Source organism: Melanotaenia boesemani, chromosome 13 (assembly GCF_017639745.1).
Source record: "Melanotaenia boesemani isolate fMelBoe1 chromosome 13, fMelBoe1.pri, whole genome shotgun sequence".
In the NCBI taxonomy this organism is placed as follows: domain Eukaryota; kingdom Metazoa; phylum Chordata; class Actinopteri; order Atheriniformes; family Melanotaeniidae; genus Melanotaenia; species Melanotaenia boesemani.
In genome coordinates, this window is record NC_055694.1 from 15,358,601 (window position 1) to 15,373,072 (window position 14,472).

At 37.6% G+C, this 14,472-nt stretch overlaps 1 protein-coding gene across 1 annotated transcript in view; it reads left to right on the forward strand.

The window, feature by feature from the left end:
• Nucleotides 1-10,742, forward strand: part of LOC121652405 (chemokine-like protein TAFA-2) — a 95,705-nt gene extending 84,963 nt beyond the window's left edge. The window contains exons 3-5 of the mRNA XM_042005188.1: nucleotides 3,814-3,963; nucleotides 6,245-6,369; nucleotides 10,449-10,742. Coding sequence (XP_041861122.1) covers nucleotides 3,814-3,963; nucleotides 6,245-6,369; nucleotides 10,449-10,460 — 287 coding nt within the window. The 3' untranslated portion in view covers nucleotides 10,461-10,742. The remainder of the gene's footprint in view (nucleotides 1-3,813; nucleotides 3,964-6,244; nucleotides 6,370-10,448) is intronic.
• The last annotated feature ends 3,730 nt before the right edge of the window (nucleotides 10,743-14,472 follow it).

Here is a 14,472-nt window from a genome sequence, read left to right on the forward strand (position 1 = left end):
ACAATCACCTCATCCTGAACACCAGCAAAACAAAAGGGATGATTGTTGACCTCAGGAGGAACAGGAGTAAACAAAACACTGTTTACATCCTGGGAGAAGAGATGGAGATAGTGGAGGAATACAAGTACCTTGAAGCTAGACAACAGACTGGATTGGAAATGCAACACAGAGGCATCTAAAAGAAGAGACGAAGCAGATCATTACTTAAGGAAGCTCATATCATTCAGTGTCTGCACTAAGATCTTGCATATCTTCTATAAGTCTGTTGTGGAAAGTGCAATCAGCTTTGCAGCAGCATCAGAACCAGAGACTTAAAAGAGACAGAACAAACTGAAAAAGGCTGTTTCTGTGCTGGGGATAACTGGATCCGCTGGAGCTGACTGTCCAGAACAGAAGGCTGCACAAGCAGCTGAAAATAGTGGAGGATTTCTCACATCCTCTACACAACACAGTAAAGAAGCAACAAAGTGTGTTCGTGTGAGGCTTTGTCATGTCCAATGCAAGACAGAAAGGTACCCGACATCATTCCTGCCAGCGGCCGTCGCCCTCCAGAACAAGGCAATATCTCTTATAATTAATTATTGATGTTTGTATTTGATAAACAAACAAATAAACAAACCTAAACCTACTGCAACACTGTAATTCCGTTCTGGGATTATTAAAGTATTTTTCATTTCATTTACGTGTAGCATTAATTAGTTAGACAAATCACTGGTTGTTTTCATTAAATGGCTCAAGCATTTGAAGTGGTTCTGTACTTTTAATCAGAGCTTTAAACACATGCATTATGCTGTAATTACTCTTTTTTTCAGGTAAAAATGATTCATTTACAAACCATTAAAGGACAGTGAGAAATATGTGGAGCCATCTGTAGTGTGGGCTACTCTTGGCTGTGCCAGTGCTGTTGTTGGTTATTTAGCGCTCTGCCAGAAGTCAAAGTTGACAAAGATCTTTGAGACAAAGTTAAATGAGTGTTAAACTCCTGAAGACAGTCCAGTGCATGGACAGATTTACTTATTATTATTGGGTCTATGTGTTGAAATTGACTGCTCTCAGTTTAAACAAGTTTTTAGCCAAATTATGTTTTTTTTGTTTTGTTTTTGTGTTTGCCTTTTTAGAGGACTTCAGGCAAATCCCTGTATCTTTTTGAACCAGTTTAGTGAAAGCTAGGTAGACTTAACATTTTTATGAAGCATAAAAAAGCCATAATTTATACATGGAAGACACTTATTTTCAAGTTAGCCTCTGATTGGTTTTCTAGCCAGTAGACACATTAGCTTCTATCAATTTTAAGTAAAGTATTAAAAGCAAAGTATTTAGCCCCCGTTTTAAAATCGTAGTGACAGACAGGGTTGAAGTAGGAGTCATAGGCTGCTGTATGGATGCAGATGCCTGCTTCTCTCTCACTTCCTGTAGCATGAAGGTTTTTTATTTTTAATTTGCTTTTCAATGGGGAAAACTATAACAGGCTTTATTTAAGAAAATAAAAAATAAGTAAATAAATTTCTCTGGATTGGATTTAAAAAAAAAAAAAAAAGATTATAAAAAGATTGTTCTTGTTGGGTTAAATCAATCAGCTGATCAATACACCTCACTGATAAGGTGTCAGACTTGTATGATTTGCTGTTCAATTGTTGTCACAATTGATTATACCTGCCGTGGTGATTGTTTATTCAAATGAATTACTGGCATACTTCCAAGGTTTTCCAGCAGTACATCACATGTTAACAACTTGATCACAGCAGTTTTTTGTCCAGCAAAGTTTATGGAAAATGACAAAAAAAAAATAAAGAAATAAAATAAAATAAAGAAAGGAAACATGAGAAGCCACAGGGTCTGCACCATCCATCTAGTTCATACTTCTGGGACCATTTCAGGATGTGAAAATTGAAAGACATTTTTCCCACAAAGGTGTGGCTAACTACATCAGCACAGAGAAGACCAAGGGGCCACCACACTCAGTCAGGGTTGTCCTTTCTAGAGAGCTTTAACATCCCTTCATTTTTCAGCATTTCAACCAGTAATAGACCATCTTTACCTCTGGTGACAATATTGTCAAATTTATGGTATAAATAAAATCTCTCAAATGTATGTGGGTGTTCATTTTATGAAAATTCTTATCTTTTATAGCCATCTGTTCAATAACTTTCAAAGTATTATTTGGTCCATCAAAGTATTGGCTTGATAGACAGCTGAATGGACAAACCAGTCAAGCATTAGTGCTGTTCTGCGGCCCTGCTGCTGGAGGAACAAAAGAAGGAATCATCCAGAGCGATGTGACAGAAATGCATCAGAGTTTAAGGTTTTAATTGGACTGAGCTTTGCAGGATTGTCTCTGTCTTTTTTCTCATTAACAGTACAAATGAATAACTTTACAAATCTATGTTAGCCTGCTTAATATATTCATACTGGACCTTTCAGTTCAGCATGCTTTATGTTTAAATACTCTTTAGACAGAGCAAAATCATTGTTTTCTGTTTTAGTTTTCATTGCCATGCAGCGTGCACCCTTTGTTGTTTCATGCATGCGCTCTTTGTAATGGAAATAACAGTAACTTCCAACAACTGTTTAAAAAGCCAACACACACACACACACACACACAGACAAAATGTAGACTTTGGCTTGCACTGCAAGAAGACTGAACATGTTTATGTGTGTTGGTAAAATTTAAATGTAAACCCATGACCAAACAGTGATACAGTATATATTATCTACCTCATGTAAACTATTCCACACAAGTGCAAGTGCACAAACAAAAATGCACACACACTGTGTACTTGCACACAAAGCTCCTGTCAAGGCTTATTGTTTGTCCTTGACATTTTATGTATTTGATGAAAGGCTGGTATGAAAGGGGCATATGTTGACATCACAAATCTTCAAATGTAGAGTGGTTTCTTTGTTCCCTCTCTCATGGCTGACTCAAGGGACTTCTGTGCTTGGGGTGGACTTGTTAATTAACCACACGGCTGCCTGTTTGAAATATGTGTGTGTGTGTGTGTGTGTGTGTGTGTGTGTGTGTGTGTGTGTGTGTGTGTGTGTGTGTGTGTGTGTACATAAATATGCACAAAAAGTAGCTGCTACAGAAGAAGTGAAGAGGCTTTCCACATCCACCCTTTGTTTATATCCCTTTGTTTGTATTGCACAAACACTGTAGAAATGATACACAAAACAAACCAGCATATTCTAGTGCAAACTTTGGCTGTTGTTACATTTTTTACATATACACTACTAGTCAAAAGTTTAGACACACCTTCCCCTTAGATTTAATGGGACAGTATTTTCAAACTTTTGACTGGTACTTTAAATTGCAGGGCTAGTACATCCAGTACATACCTGTATAGAGGCAGTCATGCAGTAAATCTGGGACTGTGAGAATTGCTGAATATTTATGAGTCTCCATGTGTGTCTGAAAGTCAGATGTATTTTCACATTTATTGTTTTGTTTATGCAAACATCACTTTATGGATAAAGCATCCAAAAACAAGCATGCTTCAATAAATCTGAGTGTAAATTTCTTTTATGTGACTCATAGCTTTTGCTGAAATTTAATTTGACTTTATTTTTATTTTATGCTGTCAGAATTTTTAGGACTGAGTGGATATATTTTGTCCTATAGGTATAATATTTTGTCCTTACAGCATTATGTTTGTCTCCATGTTAAGGGAAGAATGTGGTCTTATTAATTTTTCTGGATCTGGCAAATTGCTGGTTTAGTAAGAAATGCTCTTGTTATTTGTGGTTAACAAAAACAAACCATGTCCTTGCTGGGACTCCGTTGTACACTGAGCATTGTGTCTGTTTCTTTCACAGTGCATGTAAAGGCAGGAACATGTGAAGTGATCGCTGCCCATCGCTGCTGCAACAAGAACAAGATTGAGGAGCGATCTCAGACTGTCAAATGTTCCTGCTTCCCTGGTCAGGTTGCAGGAACCACGCGGGCAATGCCCTCCTGTGTTGATGGTATGTATTTCTGTGTATGTGTGTGCACGTACATTTTACCACTGCCAGACAAGCACCTGCTTTGAACAACACATTGATTTTTTTTTTATGCTGTTTCACACTCATTACATTTTTTGTGAGTGATGATAGAACAGAGTGCTAGTTCAATTATTTCAGGCAAAGCACCAAGGCTGTGTTTGCATTATGACTCTGAAAGAAATTTTAAACAACTGTATACAGTGCTGGCTGACATTTACACTGCATCGGGAGCAGCCTATTTATGTATCCCATGTGTGTGTGGCAGTTGAGTTACATAGTGGAGTCAGCAATAGTCCACTGTGCATTGCTGGTATTTGTAACTCCAGCAGCCTGATTTGTTTTGTACACACACCCTGCGTATAATGTTTTTGTAATGATTTTAGAGAAATTACAAACATGATGGATAGCATTAGATAACACTGTCAACACAGTCAAAGCAAAACTAATGGAATGTCTGTAACACAAAAAAATGAGCCATACAAGGTGCAAGGAACAGGACTTAAAATGTAAATTATCTGTTTTTAGCAATTTGTCTGTCATCAAACTTCAACAACAAATATGGCTTAAGAAAATGGAAAACACAAACAAGATTAGTTTGTCTTCTAATTTGATATGGACTTGCTAATCTTTTTATTCGACAACTATGTTGATACTTAACAAATAAGAAATATACTGATTGACAGCACTGGCATTCATTTTTCCGTCAAAATACCAAATATTTGTCCTTGCTGCTAAGTTTCCACTAATTATTCAACTTATTATGGTTTCTTTCTCAGAATTCGCAAAATTTGGAGGTGGTTAAAAAACATAATACTAAAGTCAAAATAAAGCAACCGATGTAGCCATTACTTTACACCTAAAAGCAACCGTTTTATTATAAATACTTAATTTCTGGAGGACCAGACTCGCAAGACAGATTTTTATAGGTTCATATTGTATAAGGTTATATGGTCATAATGTTTTGGCCTTTTTTGCAGGGAGGTCTGCAGGGTTAGTAAGTCCAAAGATCATAACAAAGGAAGTTATGCTATCTCAGTGAGCTACCAAAAACAGCCTTTTGTGTAGTCCAGCCTTTTATTTCTTTCCTGTCTGCCACCATATGTAGTACATGCCTGCCCAGTTAAAAAATGAACTGTTGATTCAAACTCTGGTATTTCTGATCTCTGAGCACTCAGAGAGACAGACCGGATGTTTAGAATTCCCAACAGAATTAGAGAAATTAGCATGGATATACCAGCTATGCATCAACACCATCCAGTGTCACCTACTGCATGAGGATAACTTCAAAAAAGTCTGCCAAAGCTTTGTATTTCAAACTCTTGCTAAATATTTACCTTAAAAAATTCTCACATGACAATTGCAAAGTAAGGTTGGTCAAAAAAAAAAAAAAAAAAAAAAGATGGCTCCCACAAATTCAGACATCCAGTCAGCTTTTAATGTAGTGACTTTTTTTAAAGGTATACAGTATTTAATCATCTCGTTGTTCTCCGTAAGCCCTGAAAGATTACAACACTTCCAGCTTTTTCATACATATGAGCCCATATTTGATTTGAAAATGTAAATGATCTGTTAAATACTAATTAAATTCACATGACTCTAGTACCCATGAAACCAATGCGTACAATAATAATTTGCATTAAATAAAATTATCTCCCCATACAGCTTCACTCATTTTTCATTATGACTGAGAGAGGATTTAGATTTTTTTTTTTTTTCTCACAAGAAAAGTTCTGGTTTATTGTTACCCTGGAGGTTAAGAGGAGCCTGGGACATCTTTGCAACATCTTCATAATTATCTTTATAGTCATGTGTAACAACATTCAGTTCAAGTTTTCAGAAGCATATGGTGAAATTTGGGTATAAAATGTGTCTCTATAAGCTAGAAGATTATGGCAGTGACTTGTGTATTTAGAATTTGTGGAGAACAGCACAGTTAGTAACCTGAGTAATTGCTTTCACTAGTGGACTAAATTACAAAATCATACTGTGACCACTTCCTCATGAAAGATAAATCATTGAAAATAAGGAACTCCAAGTGCTTATTTCAGTATGCCACACTCCTGTTATTCACAGAACTATACTAGAATGTGCATTTGTTTTCTAGAAACTCTTTGTTCGTGTGGAAATTAGAGGGAAATGTAGCTTGGAAGATTTTAGTGTCAATATTCACAAGTTCACAGTCTAGAAGCTCACATGAAAGCACATGACTGAAAACACACTAACACTGAGACAAATCAGCAGCTCTCTCCCTCTCATCCTGTAGCCTCCATTGTAGCCCAGAAGTGGTGGTGTCAGATGCAGCCATGTATGGAAGGCGAGGAGTGCAAGGTTCTGCCAGACCTCACGGGATGGAGCTGCAGCACAGGCAACAAAGTCAAGACCACAAAGGTTGATGAGCATACCGACTTTCTTATGCACACTCTCATCCCTTTAACACAAACATGCATGCACACGTGGCCTGACCCACCACAGACAGACATGCCGGTGTATATTCCTCTTCTCTCTCACAGTGTTCTGTCTTAATTATCTCTACTGTATAGCCTACTTCTTTAACTTTTCTTCCAACATGTTTTTTTATGTGTTTTCCTCTTTACCCTCTCCATCTTGGATCTGACATCAAACATTCTTTGTAGGAAAATAAGGCCAACAGGAACAAGGCAAATAACAAACACACACACACTTACTGAACATGAATATCACAATTCCCATCACTCTCACTTGCCTCGTTTCCCTGCGCCTCTCTGGCATGCCATCTGACTCGATGCAAAAAGAACTCGTCACATTGGATACACCAGAGTGGTAAATGTCCTCAAATAATTGTTATGCTCCGATTCTTCCATAACACAGTTTGTGCAGTATGTGATAACTCTTTGCCCTGAATTTCTCTGTCTCTGTCTAAGTTTCTGTGTGTTACATGCTGTATCTCTCTGCTCAACCTCCATCCCCACCTGTTGGCTTCTCTTCAGTGGCTTGACCTGAGCCATATATTTAGCTGTCTGTCATACAAATTTGTGCAATACTCACCTTCTGTCACAGTGTGCTTCTCTTTCTATCCTCCATCCTTCTCTCTGCTTTCTCACCTTCCATTATTCATGGCAAGGTGCAGACCTTTGTTTTCTGCCTTAATAATTGATTGAAGGCGTGGCCAGAGGGGAGCATCAGGAGTGCATCTCCCTGAGTAAAGCAAAGTGATGAGGAGGGCTTAAGACACTTATGCTGCTCTTTCTTTCTGACTCAGACTTTCTCTAAAACACTCTAAGATAGTCTTCTGTAAGCTGGGCTGATTAAGGATGCCATCCATATGTTTTCTTCTCCTCAACCTCTCACCTAGTAAAGTGGATCGTGCCCCCGCAAGCCATTCTTCCTCCTCAACAACCCCTCCTTTTATTTTCATCCTGAAATACCTTCCTGCTGCATCTGCCCAAGCTCAAATGTAATACTGCTCATAAGTATGCCAGAAGTGAACTTTTCCAGATGAACCCCATCAGAGATATATAGACAAATGGAAAAGGAATGATCATAATTTCAGAGGGAGGCGCATAAGCATTGATCAGATATGGGATTGATGTATTTTCTAAGTAGATGAATGTCGATTGGAAGTTGCTTCTCAGATATGATCTCATGTATTTAGTTTTATCAGCCCCCAAAGTGTGTATTTATAATTTCCTGCTAAAGATCAAAGCTAACCAGTTTCCAGCCAGGCATCATTTTATCATTGACTCTGTCATAGTTTAAAAGAGCACAAATATTTGCTGTCTCTTGCATTGAGGTCTTTGATCAATGATCTGTGTGTGCTTGTGTGTCTGTTTTCTGTTTGTGTCTACATCATTTGAGAGTGTACGCTGGTGTATTTGCCCGATGATAAAAAAGAGTGATTTTTTTTCTTTTTCTTTTTTTGTCTCTCCTCTGCTGTTGAACGTCGAGGTCAAGATGCACAGACATCCAGATCAATAGCATCGAACATTCTTTTATAGTCCCATTAAGACCTGCTCGTAAATTGAAATTGACGATGGAGCAAGAGAGAGAAAGAGAATTAGAGTGGAGGAGCTGCAAAAAAAGATGAAAGAGGCAGGTGGAAATGGATGAGAGAGAAACATAACCTGGAAAGTGGAGAGGAAAAGAGATAAAAGAATTTTTAGAAGATACTCAACAATTAGCTTATTGAAACTGGTTTGCTGACAATAAACATGTAAAACACAAAGAGAGAATCTGGAACTCTCTTTCTTTCTTATTTCTGTCCCTGGCTGAAAGCAGAAGAAAGGAGGAGAGAAGGAGGGCAGAGGGAGGAGAGAGGGAGGGGACACGGGACAGCTCGATCAATGCCAAATAATATCATATGGATGAGCAGATAGACACAGCCACAGTGCCAAGCCTCCCAGCTGTCCTAAACTGCAAGGAAAGTGTGTATGAATGCACAAAGAGTCACATTAACAGACAACTGATAAGGTTTAAGTGTTGTATGTATGCTTCAATGTGTGAATGTAACTAGAAATTTATTAATTGTGCATCTGCCTTAAACTCTTATATCTTATTCTGTAACAAACAGGGCAGTGATACACAACAAGGTGCATCCTACCTTCAGTGGAATGTCTGAAAGGGGCCTTTCTATTATTACCACAATAAAAAAATAAAACTTTGTTGACACAAGAGATAAATTTCAGCGTTGAAGAAGCATCTTCCTCTGTGACTGTAGTGGAACAACATACACAACCAAGTTCAGGATTGGCAATAAAAAGTTCCTCCTGGGAAGACAAAAGCATCAGCAGTGCTGAGATTCATTTTCTTAGATTAGCTGTTGGTTAGCTGTAGTTAGCCGGTAGCCAAACTCATTGCTGGTGTGCTTCATCATTGGAGATCAATCCAATCCAACTTTATTTGTTACCACTTTAAAAAAAAACAACTGCAAGAGGATCAAATAGATGTACAAAATTGCAATAAAAAGCACATTTAATATAAGACATCAGAAATAAGTTGCCTAACACAGAATGAAGAATGTTCTTATTTTTAGAACACTCAGGGGAAAAAAGTTGGTGAAGAAAATAGTGTTTCCAGAGCAGTGATGTTATTACTCTTCAGACCTTTGTGAGACAAAACTGGAAGAAGTAATGCAACAGAAAAATTATGTTTAGCCTAAAAATCTCAAATGCAGCATTGATTCATATTGACTTTAATTTCATCCTCTTAATTTTATTTTTCTTTCACTTTTTAATCATTTTAAGAGGTGATGTTCAATTAGCATGACGAATATTTTATATTAATGAAGCTTAACACATTGTTTTAGCAAATTCTAAGATCCAAATACAAAGAAAAACTGCAAATAACTTTACAGTATTTGCACAAGTATCAGAAAAGAAAATCATTTGACATCTGCCGCATAGCCATGTCCACAGGCTTTAATGTAGGAAGCTAATGCTTTTTTAATACAATAAGAAGAAAATGTGCTGTTTATGCAATTTAAAACAGCCAGTAGAAATGAAACTTGAGCACCTCTTATAGTCTTTGTAAAGCGAGACTTTACCTCAGCGTGTCCTCTAACTGGGCACAGAAACCGCCACCTACAGGCATGTTCTATCATGCAAGGGGATGAGCACCTAAAGGGACTTTGACTTTGCATCTTAAAGTAGAACAGGCACAGAAAAACAATAGTGCATGTGCATATTGAACTGGCTTGACAACAAACGCCTGCAGACTCTTTGATCAAGCACAGGAGTGGATGCCCGAAGGCAATGGGACATGGGCCCAGGAAGGGTAGCCTGAAGCCATCAAGAGCAGATACAGTATAGTTTCAGCTGCCAGCTTAGAGGAAACACTGCTCTGAGCGCTCACAGAGATGAATGGCATTTACACTTGGTTAGTTGGTTCCTGGTTAGTTCGTTAAGCAAAAGAGAAAGTCACTCAAGAAGAAAGCGCCAAGGGAGCTTGTGTGGAGGTTAAGAGAGGAGACCACTGGGTAATTCAGAGAAAGATATAGAGGTCTCAGAGGATCTGGTCTAGTAAATTCTCCAATACTGGCAGTTATACAGAAGTGTGCATCTGTTTGTCTCCAAATAGCTTTGAATAAACCAAATAACAGTGTAAAGGCAAATAAAATGGCAATTTGGGCAAATGAGATAAAGAGACAATGTGATTAGGGTGGCCACCTCAAGAAATAGACATAGTGACATGGCAGGGGGCCAGGCGATGAGGTGAGGTACTGTGGGCTGGCTGCCATGACTCTAGCTGTGTCTTGTTTAGTTTCCTGCCAGAAGAGTCAGACTGTGTAAACAAAGTTGTCAGTGCTCCGCCAATAAGGTTCCCTGCCTATTATTTTCAAATAGTAGCCAACATAATGGTAGCACAACAATGCATAATTTAAACTATGTCATTGACATTATGCCAACTTTGGCTCTGCACTCTGAGTGGGGGTGGGGGTTTGACTACATTTCTTCTTTATGGGTTTTCACTACATTTTTCTTTTCCTGTTCCAGGTGACCCGATAGTCCCGCCCATCTCAAGACAAGTAGTAGAGAGCTGTGGGGAAAATATTTACGCAGCACAATGGACCTATCCACTTGTGAGAACATGCACTCAGATGGATCTCTTCAAGGAACCAATATTTGTTTGATTTTTCCAAGGATAACCAAGAACTGATGGCTGAGGAGACAGGACTCCAACACTGCTTGCCATCACCTTAAACTGACTTTTTTGGGTCTTTTGTTGCGGAGGACTACATCACCCACAATCCTTTAAAGCTACTACAAACATGAAAGCAAACTATGACCTTAACAGCACTTCATTAGAAGACAGGAAAAATAACTTCTTTAAAAAAAAAACAACAAAAAAACTACTTATATTCCATCTTTTTTTCTGGCTGAGTTGTGTTCTATATGTATTCCGGGAGTAAAGAAGTTCCTGATTTTTCTTTTCTTACCTTTTTTTTTTTTTAATTCCTGTATTGCAAGCACCACTACAAAAAAGGAAGTTGATCCAGGATGCTCACCCCATGTAGTCTGGGTGACATTCAAATTTACCTGTGCCACATATAATCCCCCTTAATGCTGTCAAAATGTTTGTTAGATCTGAAACTGAAGCTATTATTTCTTTTTTTCTTTTTTAAAGACTTCACCTCTATGAGAATATTTTTCCGTGAACAGTTTGTGGCTTACCACATGCCATTTTTAAAAAAAGTGCAGAGACGGTTTGCGAGTCTTCTTTTTGCTTTTGTTTTTTGACAAAGGACAAAATTCTTTCAGGGGTGGCGTTAGACTAATACCAAGTAGATGTTATGGTATATTGAAACATGTAAACGTGTAAAACAAAAAAAAGATATTCCATGGAATTGAGGGGACTAAAAGTAAACTGATGCTCTAATGATTTTAATATCTGTGTTTTTAAAACGCCTGTTAACCGCTATTGAGTACACGTGTCAGTATTATATGAAATGAATAAAACCTTTGAAAAGAAAAGAGGAGTCTCTGTAGTTTACTTCAGCCCCAGACATAACCAAAGCAATGAAATTGCTTCACAATAAATGCATTGTTGAAAACATCAGTGTGATTTAATTTCCCCAGAAACTCTGGAGTAACAGGGAACTCAAAACCACAAATTTGTAACCACTGCTGTTTATTCTACTGGCTCCAAGAGATGTCATCGGAAACTGGTAATTACTTTGCTGTAAACTTTATACATTCATTTCATGATGTTGTTTTTCCCCTGCATGCTAGTAGATCTAAACAAATGTTTTGTTTGTGATAGAGAAGCTGAAACTCCTATTTTCCTCCAGGGTTATGTGTGTTGTGTGACTGACAACTCATTAATCAGCTGCTTATTGTCATTTTTGTTGGCCTTTGTTTAGTGATAGAAAATGTTTTTTGTTTGTTTGTTTGTTTGTTTTTTCCCCACAGAATTTCCAATCAGGTGAGGAAGGAAAATAATATTTGCATGCAACATGAATAAGCCCAAACTTGGAAGACTGGGCTGGTGTGCATGTTTGACTGCAAGACTGTAACTGTAACTGTATGTTGTTTTTTTTTTGGCTTTTATTGTTTTACTTTATAATTAACAATAATTTTATACACTCAGATGTTTTTTTTTTCTTCTTGTTTAACAGTTCACATCCAACATTATTGTAAGTAGAATGATCTGGCTGCTGTGTTGTGCCAAACAAACTGACTTTGCCAAAGGGGAACTTTATGGATATATATAAGTAATTACATTGCTAAATTACATGTTAATGCTGGACCTGACAGGGGTGGAGAGAGGAGAAAACAGAAGGAAAAAATGAAGAGAAGAAAAAGAAATAAGATATAAAAGACAGGAAACATCAGATTAACAAGAAAACAACAAAAGAAAACAAGCAGAGAATCATCAGGAGCACCCATGGGAAGACAAACAGATAAACATTAACAACATGTCATATCTTCCACTATATATATATATATATATATATATATATATATATATATACTCTTCTACTAAAGATTCGATAAGAAACACATAAGCATGCCCACTACATACTTTACATTGCAACATCATTTTCTTTGCTCAGTTTTACTTTGGTAAGAGAACTGTGAAATACAAGCTTATACAAAGTTATAGTACACGCATTACCAAAACAAGATGGTGTCACGTTTATTTATTGCAGTGTTGATGTCTCACAAGAACTGTGACTGAACAGAATCACTTCTAACATCGTAGATTTACAGCCAAGTAAAAGAGAACAGTTATTTGATGTTTAATTTGTAAAGGTAAGTTGCTTTTATATTTGTGCCTGACTGATAACATCAGCAAGACCAATGATATCAGACTTTTTGAGCTTTTTAAAACAGTAACAGTAAAGTGAGATTAAAAATACAAAAAAGTGGACCCTGAGTACTTTTCATTAGGGGCGTTTTTAAAGCTTGCTGTATATAGTTCACAATTTCACCATATCTTTGCCAATTTCTCTTGTCTCCAAAATGTTTACTTGCATGAGTCAAATGTGCACATTCCCCTTTTAAGTTCTTTTTTTTTTTTTTTCCTTAAAGGTATATTTTTTTTCCATAAGTGGTGTACTCCTCTTTAAGTTTGTGTTAATATGAAATAATTCTAACTGAAGTCCAAAATGATTATTTGGTTCATGGGTTTATTCTATCCCTGATGTCAGTAGCCGCCTTCCAAATCAAGGCTGATTTCTTGGAGCTGTCACATATAACCAAATAGATAGTAGAAAAAAAAGCTTCTTGTAGCTTTGAGACCAGAAATAAGACATCTTTGTTCTTCCACTTGGTCAGATGGCATTAAATAAATATGATCCTTTGTCAAAACACATTTCCTCACATCCAGTGCACAAAAAAAACTGATGCAAATGACAACACAAAACCATCACAACAACAATGGTTGTCCACTGACTGTTGACTGGAACATGACTGCTACCTACTATGATGCTCTCAATGAAATACACCATGCAATGTACTGCTTACCTGCGCTCTAATCACGTTGCATTTAAGCATGATTTTGCTTCCTCTTTTATTTATGATGAAATATTTAGTGAAATTAATTTAATAATGTCTAGCAGCATATAAAGAAATGGCCATATAACTCAGGGGGTCCTGTATGTATTACAGTAAAGTGGGTTGTCTGTAGATTTAAATATAGAAAGAGCTCAAAGAAAGTACAGTATCCTGTGGAAAGATGCGGTCTAAACAGGGTGTGTACTGCACTGCAAGCAGTGGCTTAAGATATATGCTGATGTTGCGCAGAAGTTTGCCTCTTCTGCAAACCAAATGATGGAGATGAACCAGGATGGCTCTGTCAAAGAAATTTTAAAACAAAATGCTGGATTTAAGGACTTCTTTTTCTGAGACAAACATACATGCATGCACACACACAGTCTGTGTTGTGTGGTTTAAAAGCTCCCTTTCTCTAAAACTCGTCTCTGATTTGGCTAATCTCCCAGTGGATCCTCTAAGGGGCCACAGTCTTCCACTGAGCCTTAGCCTCTGTGTGTGTGTGTCCATGGCCTAGGCTCTCTGTGAGCTTCAACGCATCGTTAGTGCATGTCATTAAAAGATTAGAGAGAATAAACCTCACAGATTCTCACACATACACATGCGAGGAGAAAAAGCAGTCGTGAGCATTCAACAGACTGCTTTAATTACAGGGTAAAATGCGTAAAGGGGTTTTGACATCAGAGTATGACAGCTTCAGTTTTGGAGCATTCCTGTTAACTGTTCGCGAGGTGTTTCTCAAACTGCGTGTGAATCCAATTTTGAGTTACCCATGTGAGTCTTGTTTAATTCTTCCAAAGCACCTTTAACACCACCCCACCCTCACTACAGTGTGTAGTTACACAAATCATTTACCACTGCTGCTGAAGCGAGGTATCAGGTGCAGCTCTTGCTGCCTCCTCATAGCCATCCGACGACTGTGATCATCGTCACTGCTGCAAAGCACAAATCTCGTCATCTGTGACTATCCTCTGAAAATCCAGATGATGCTGAGATTACTCAGTGTGCTTTCTGGTTATAGCAG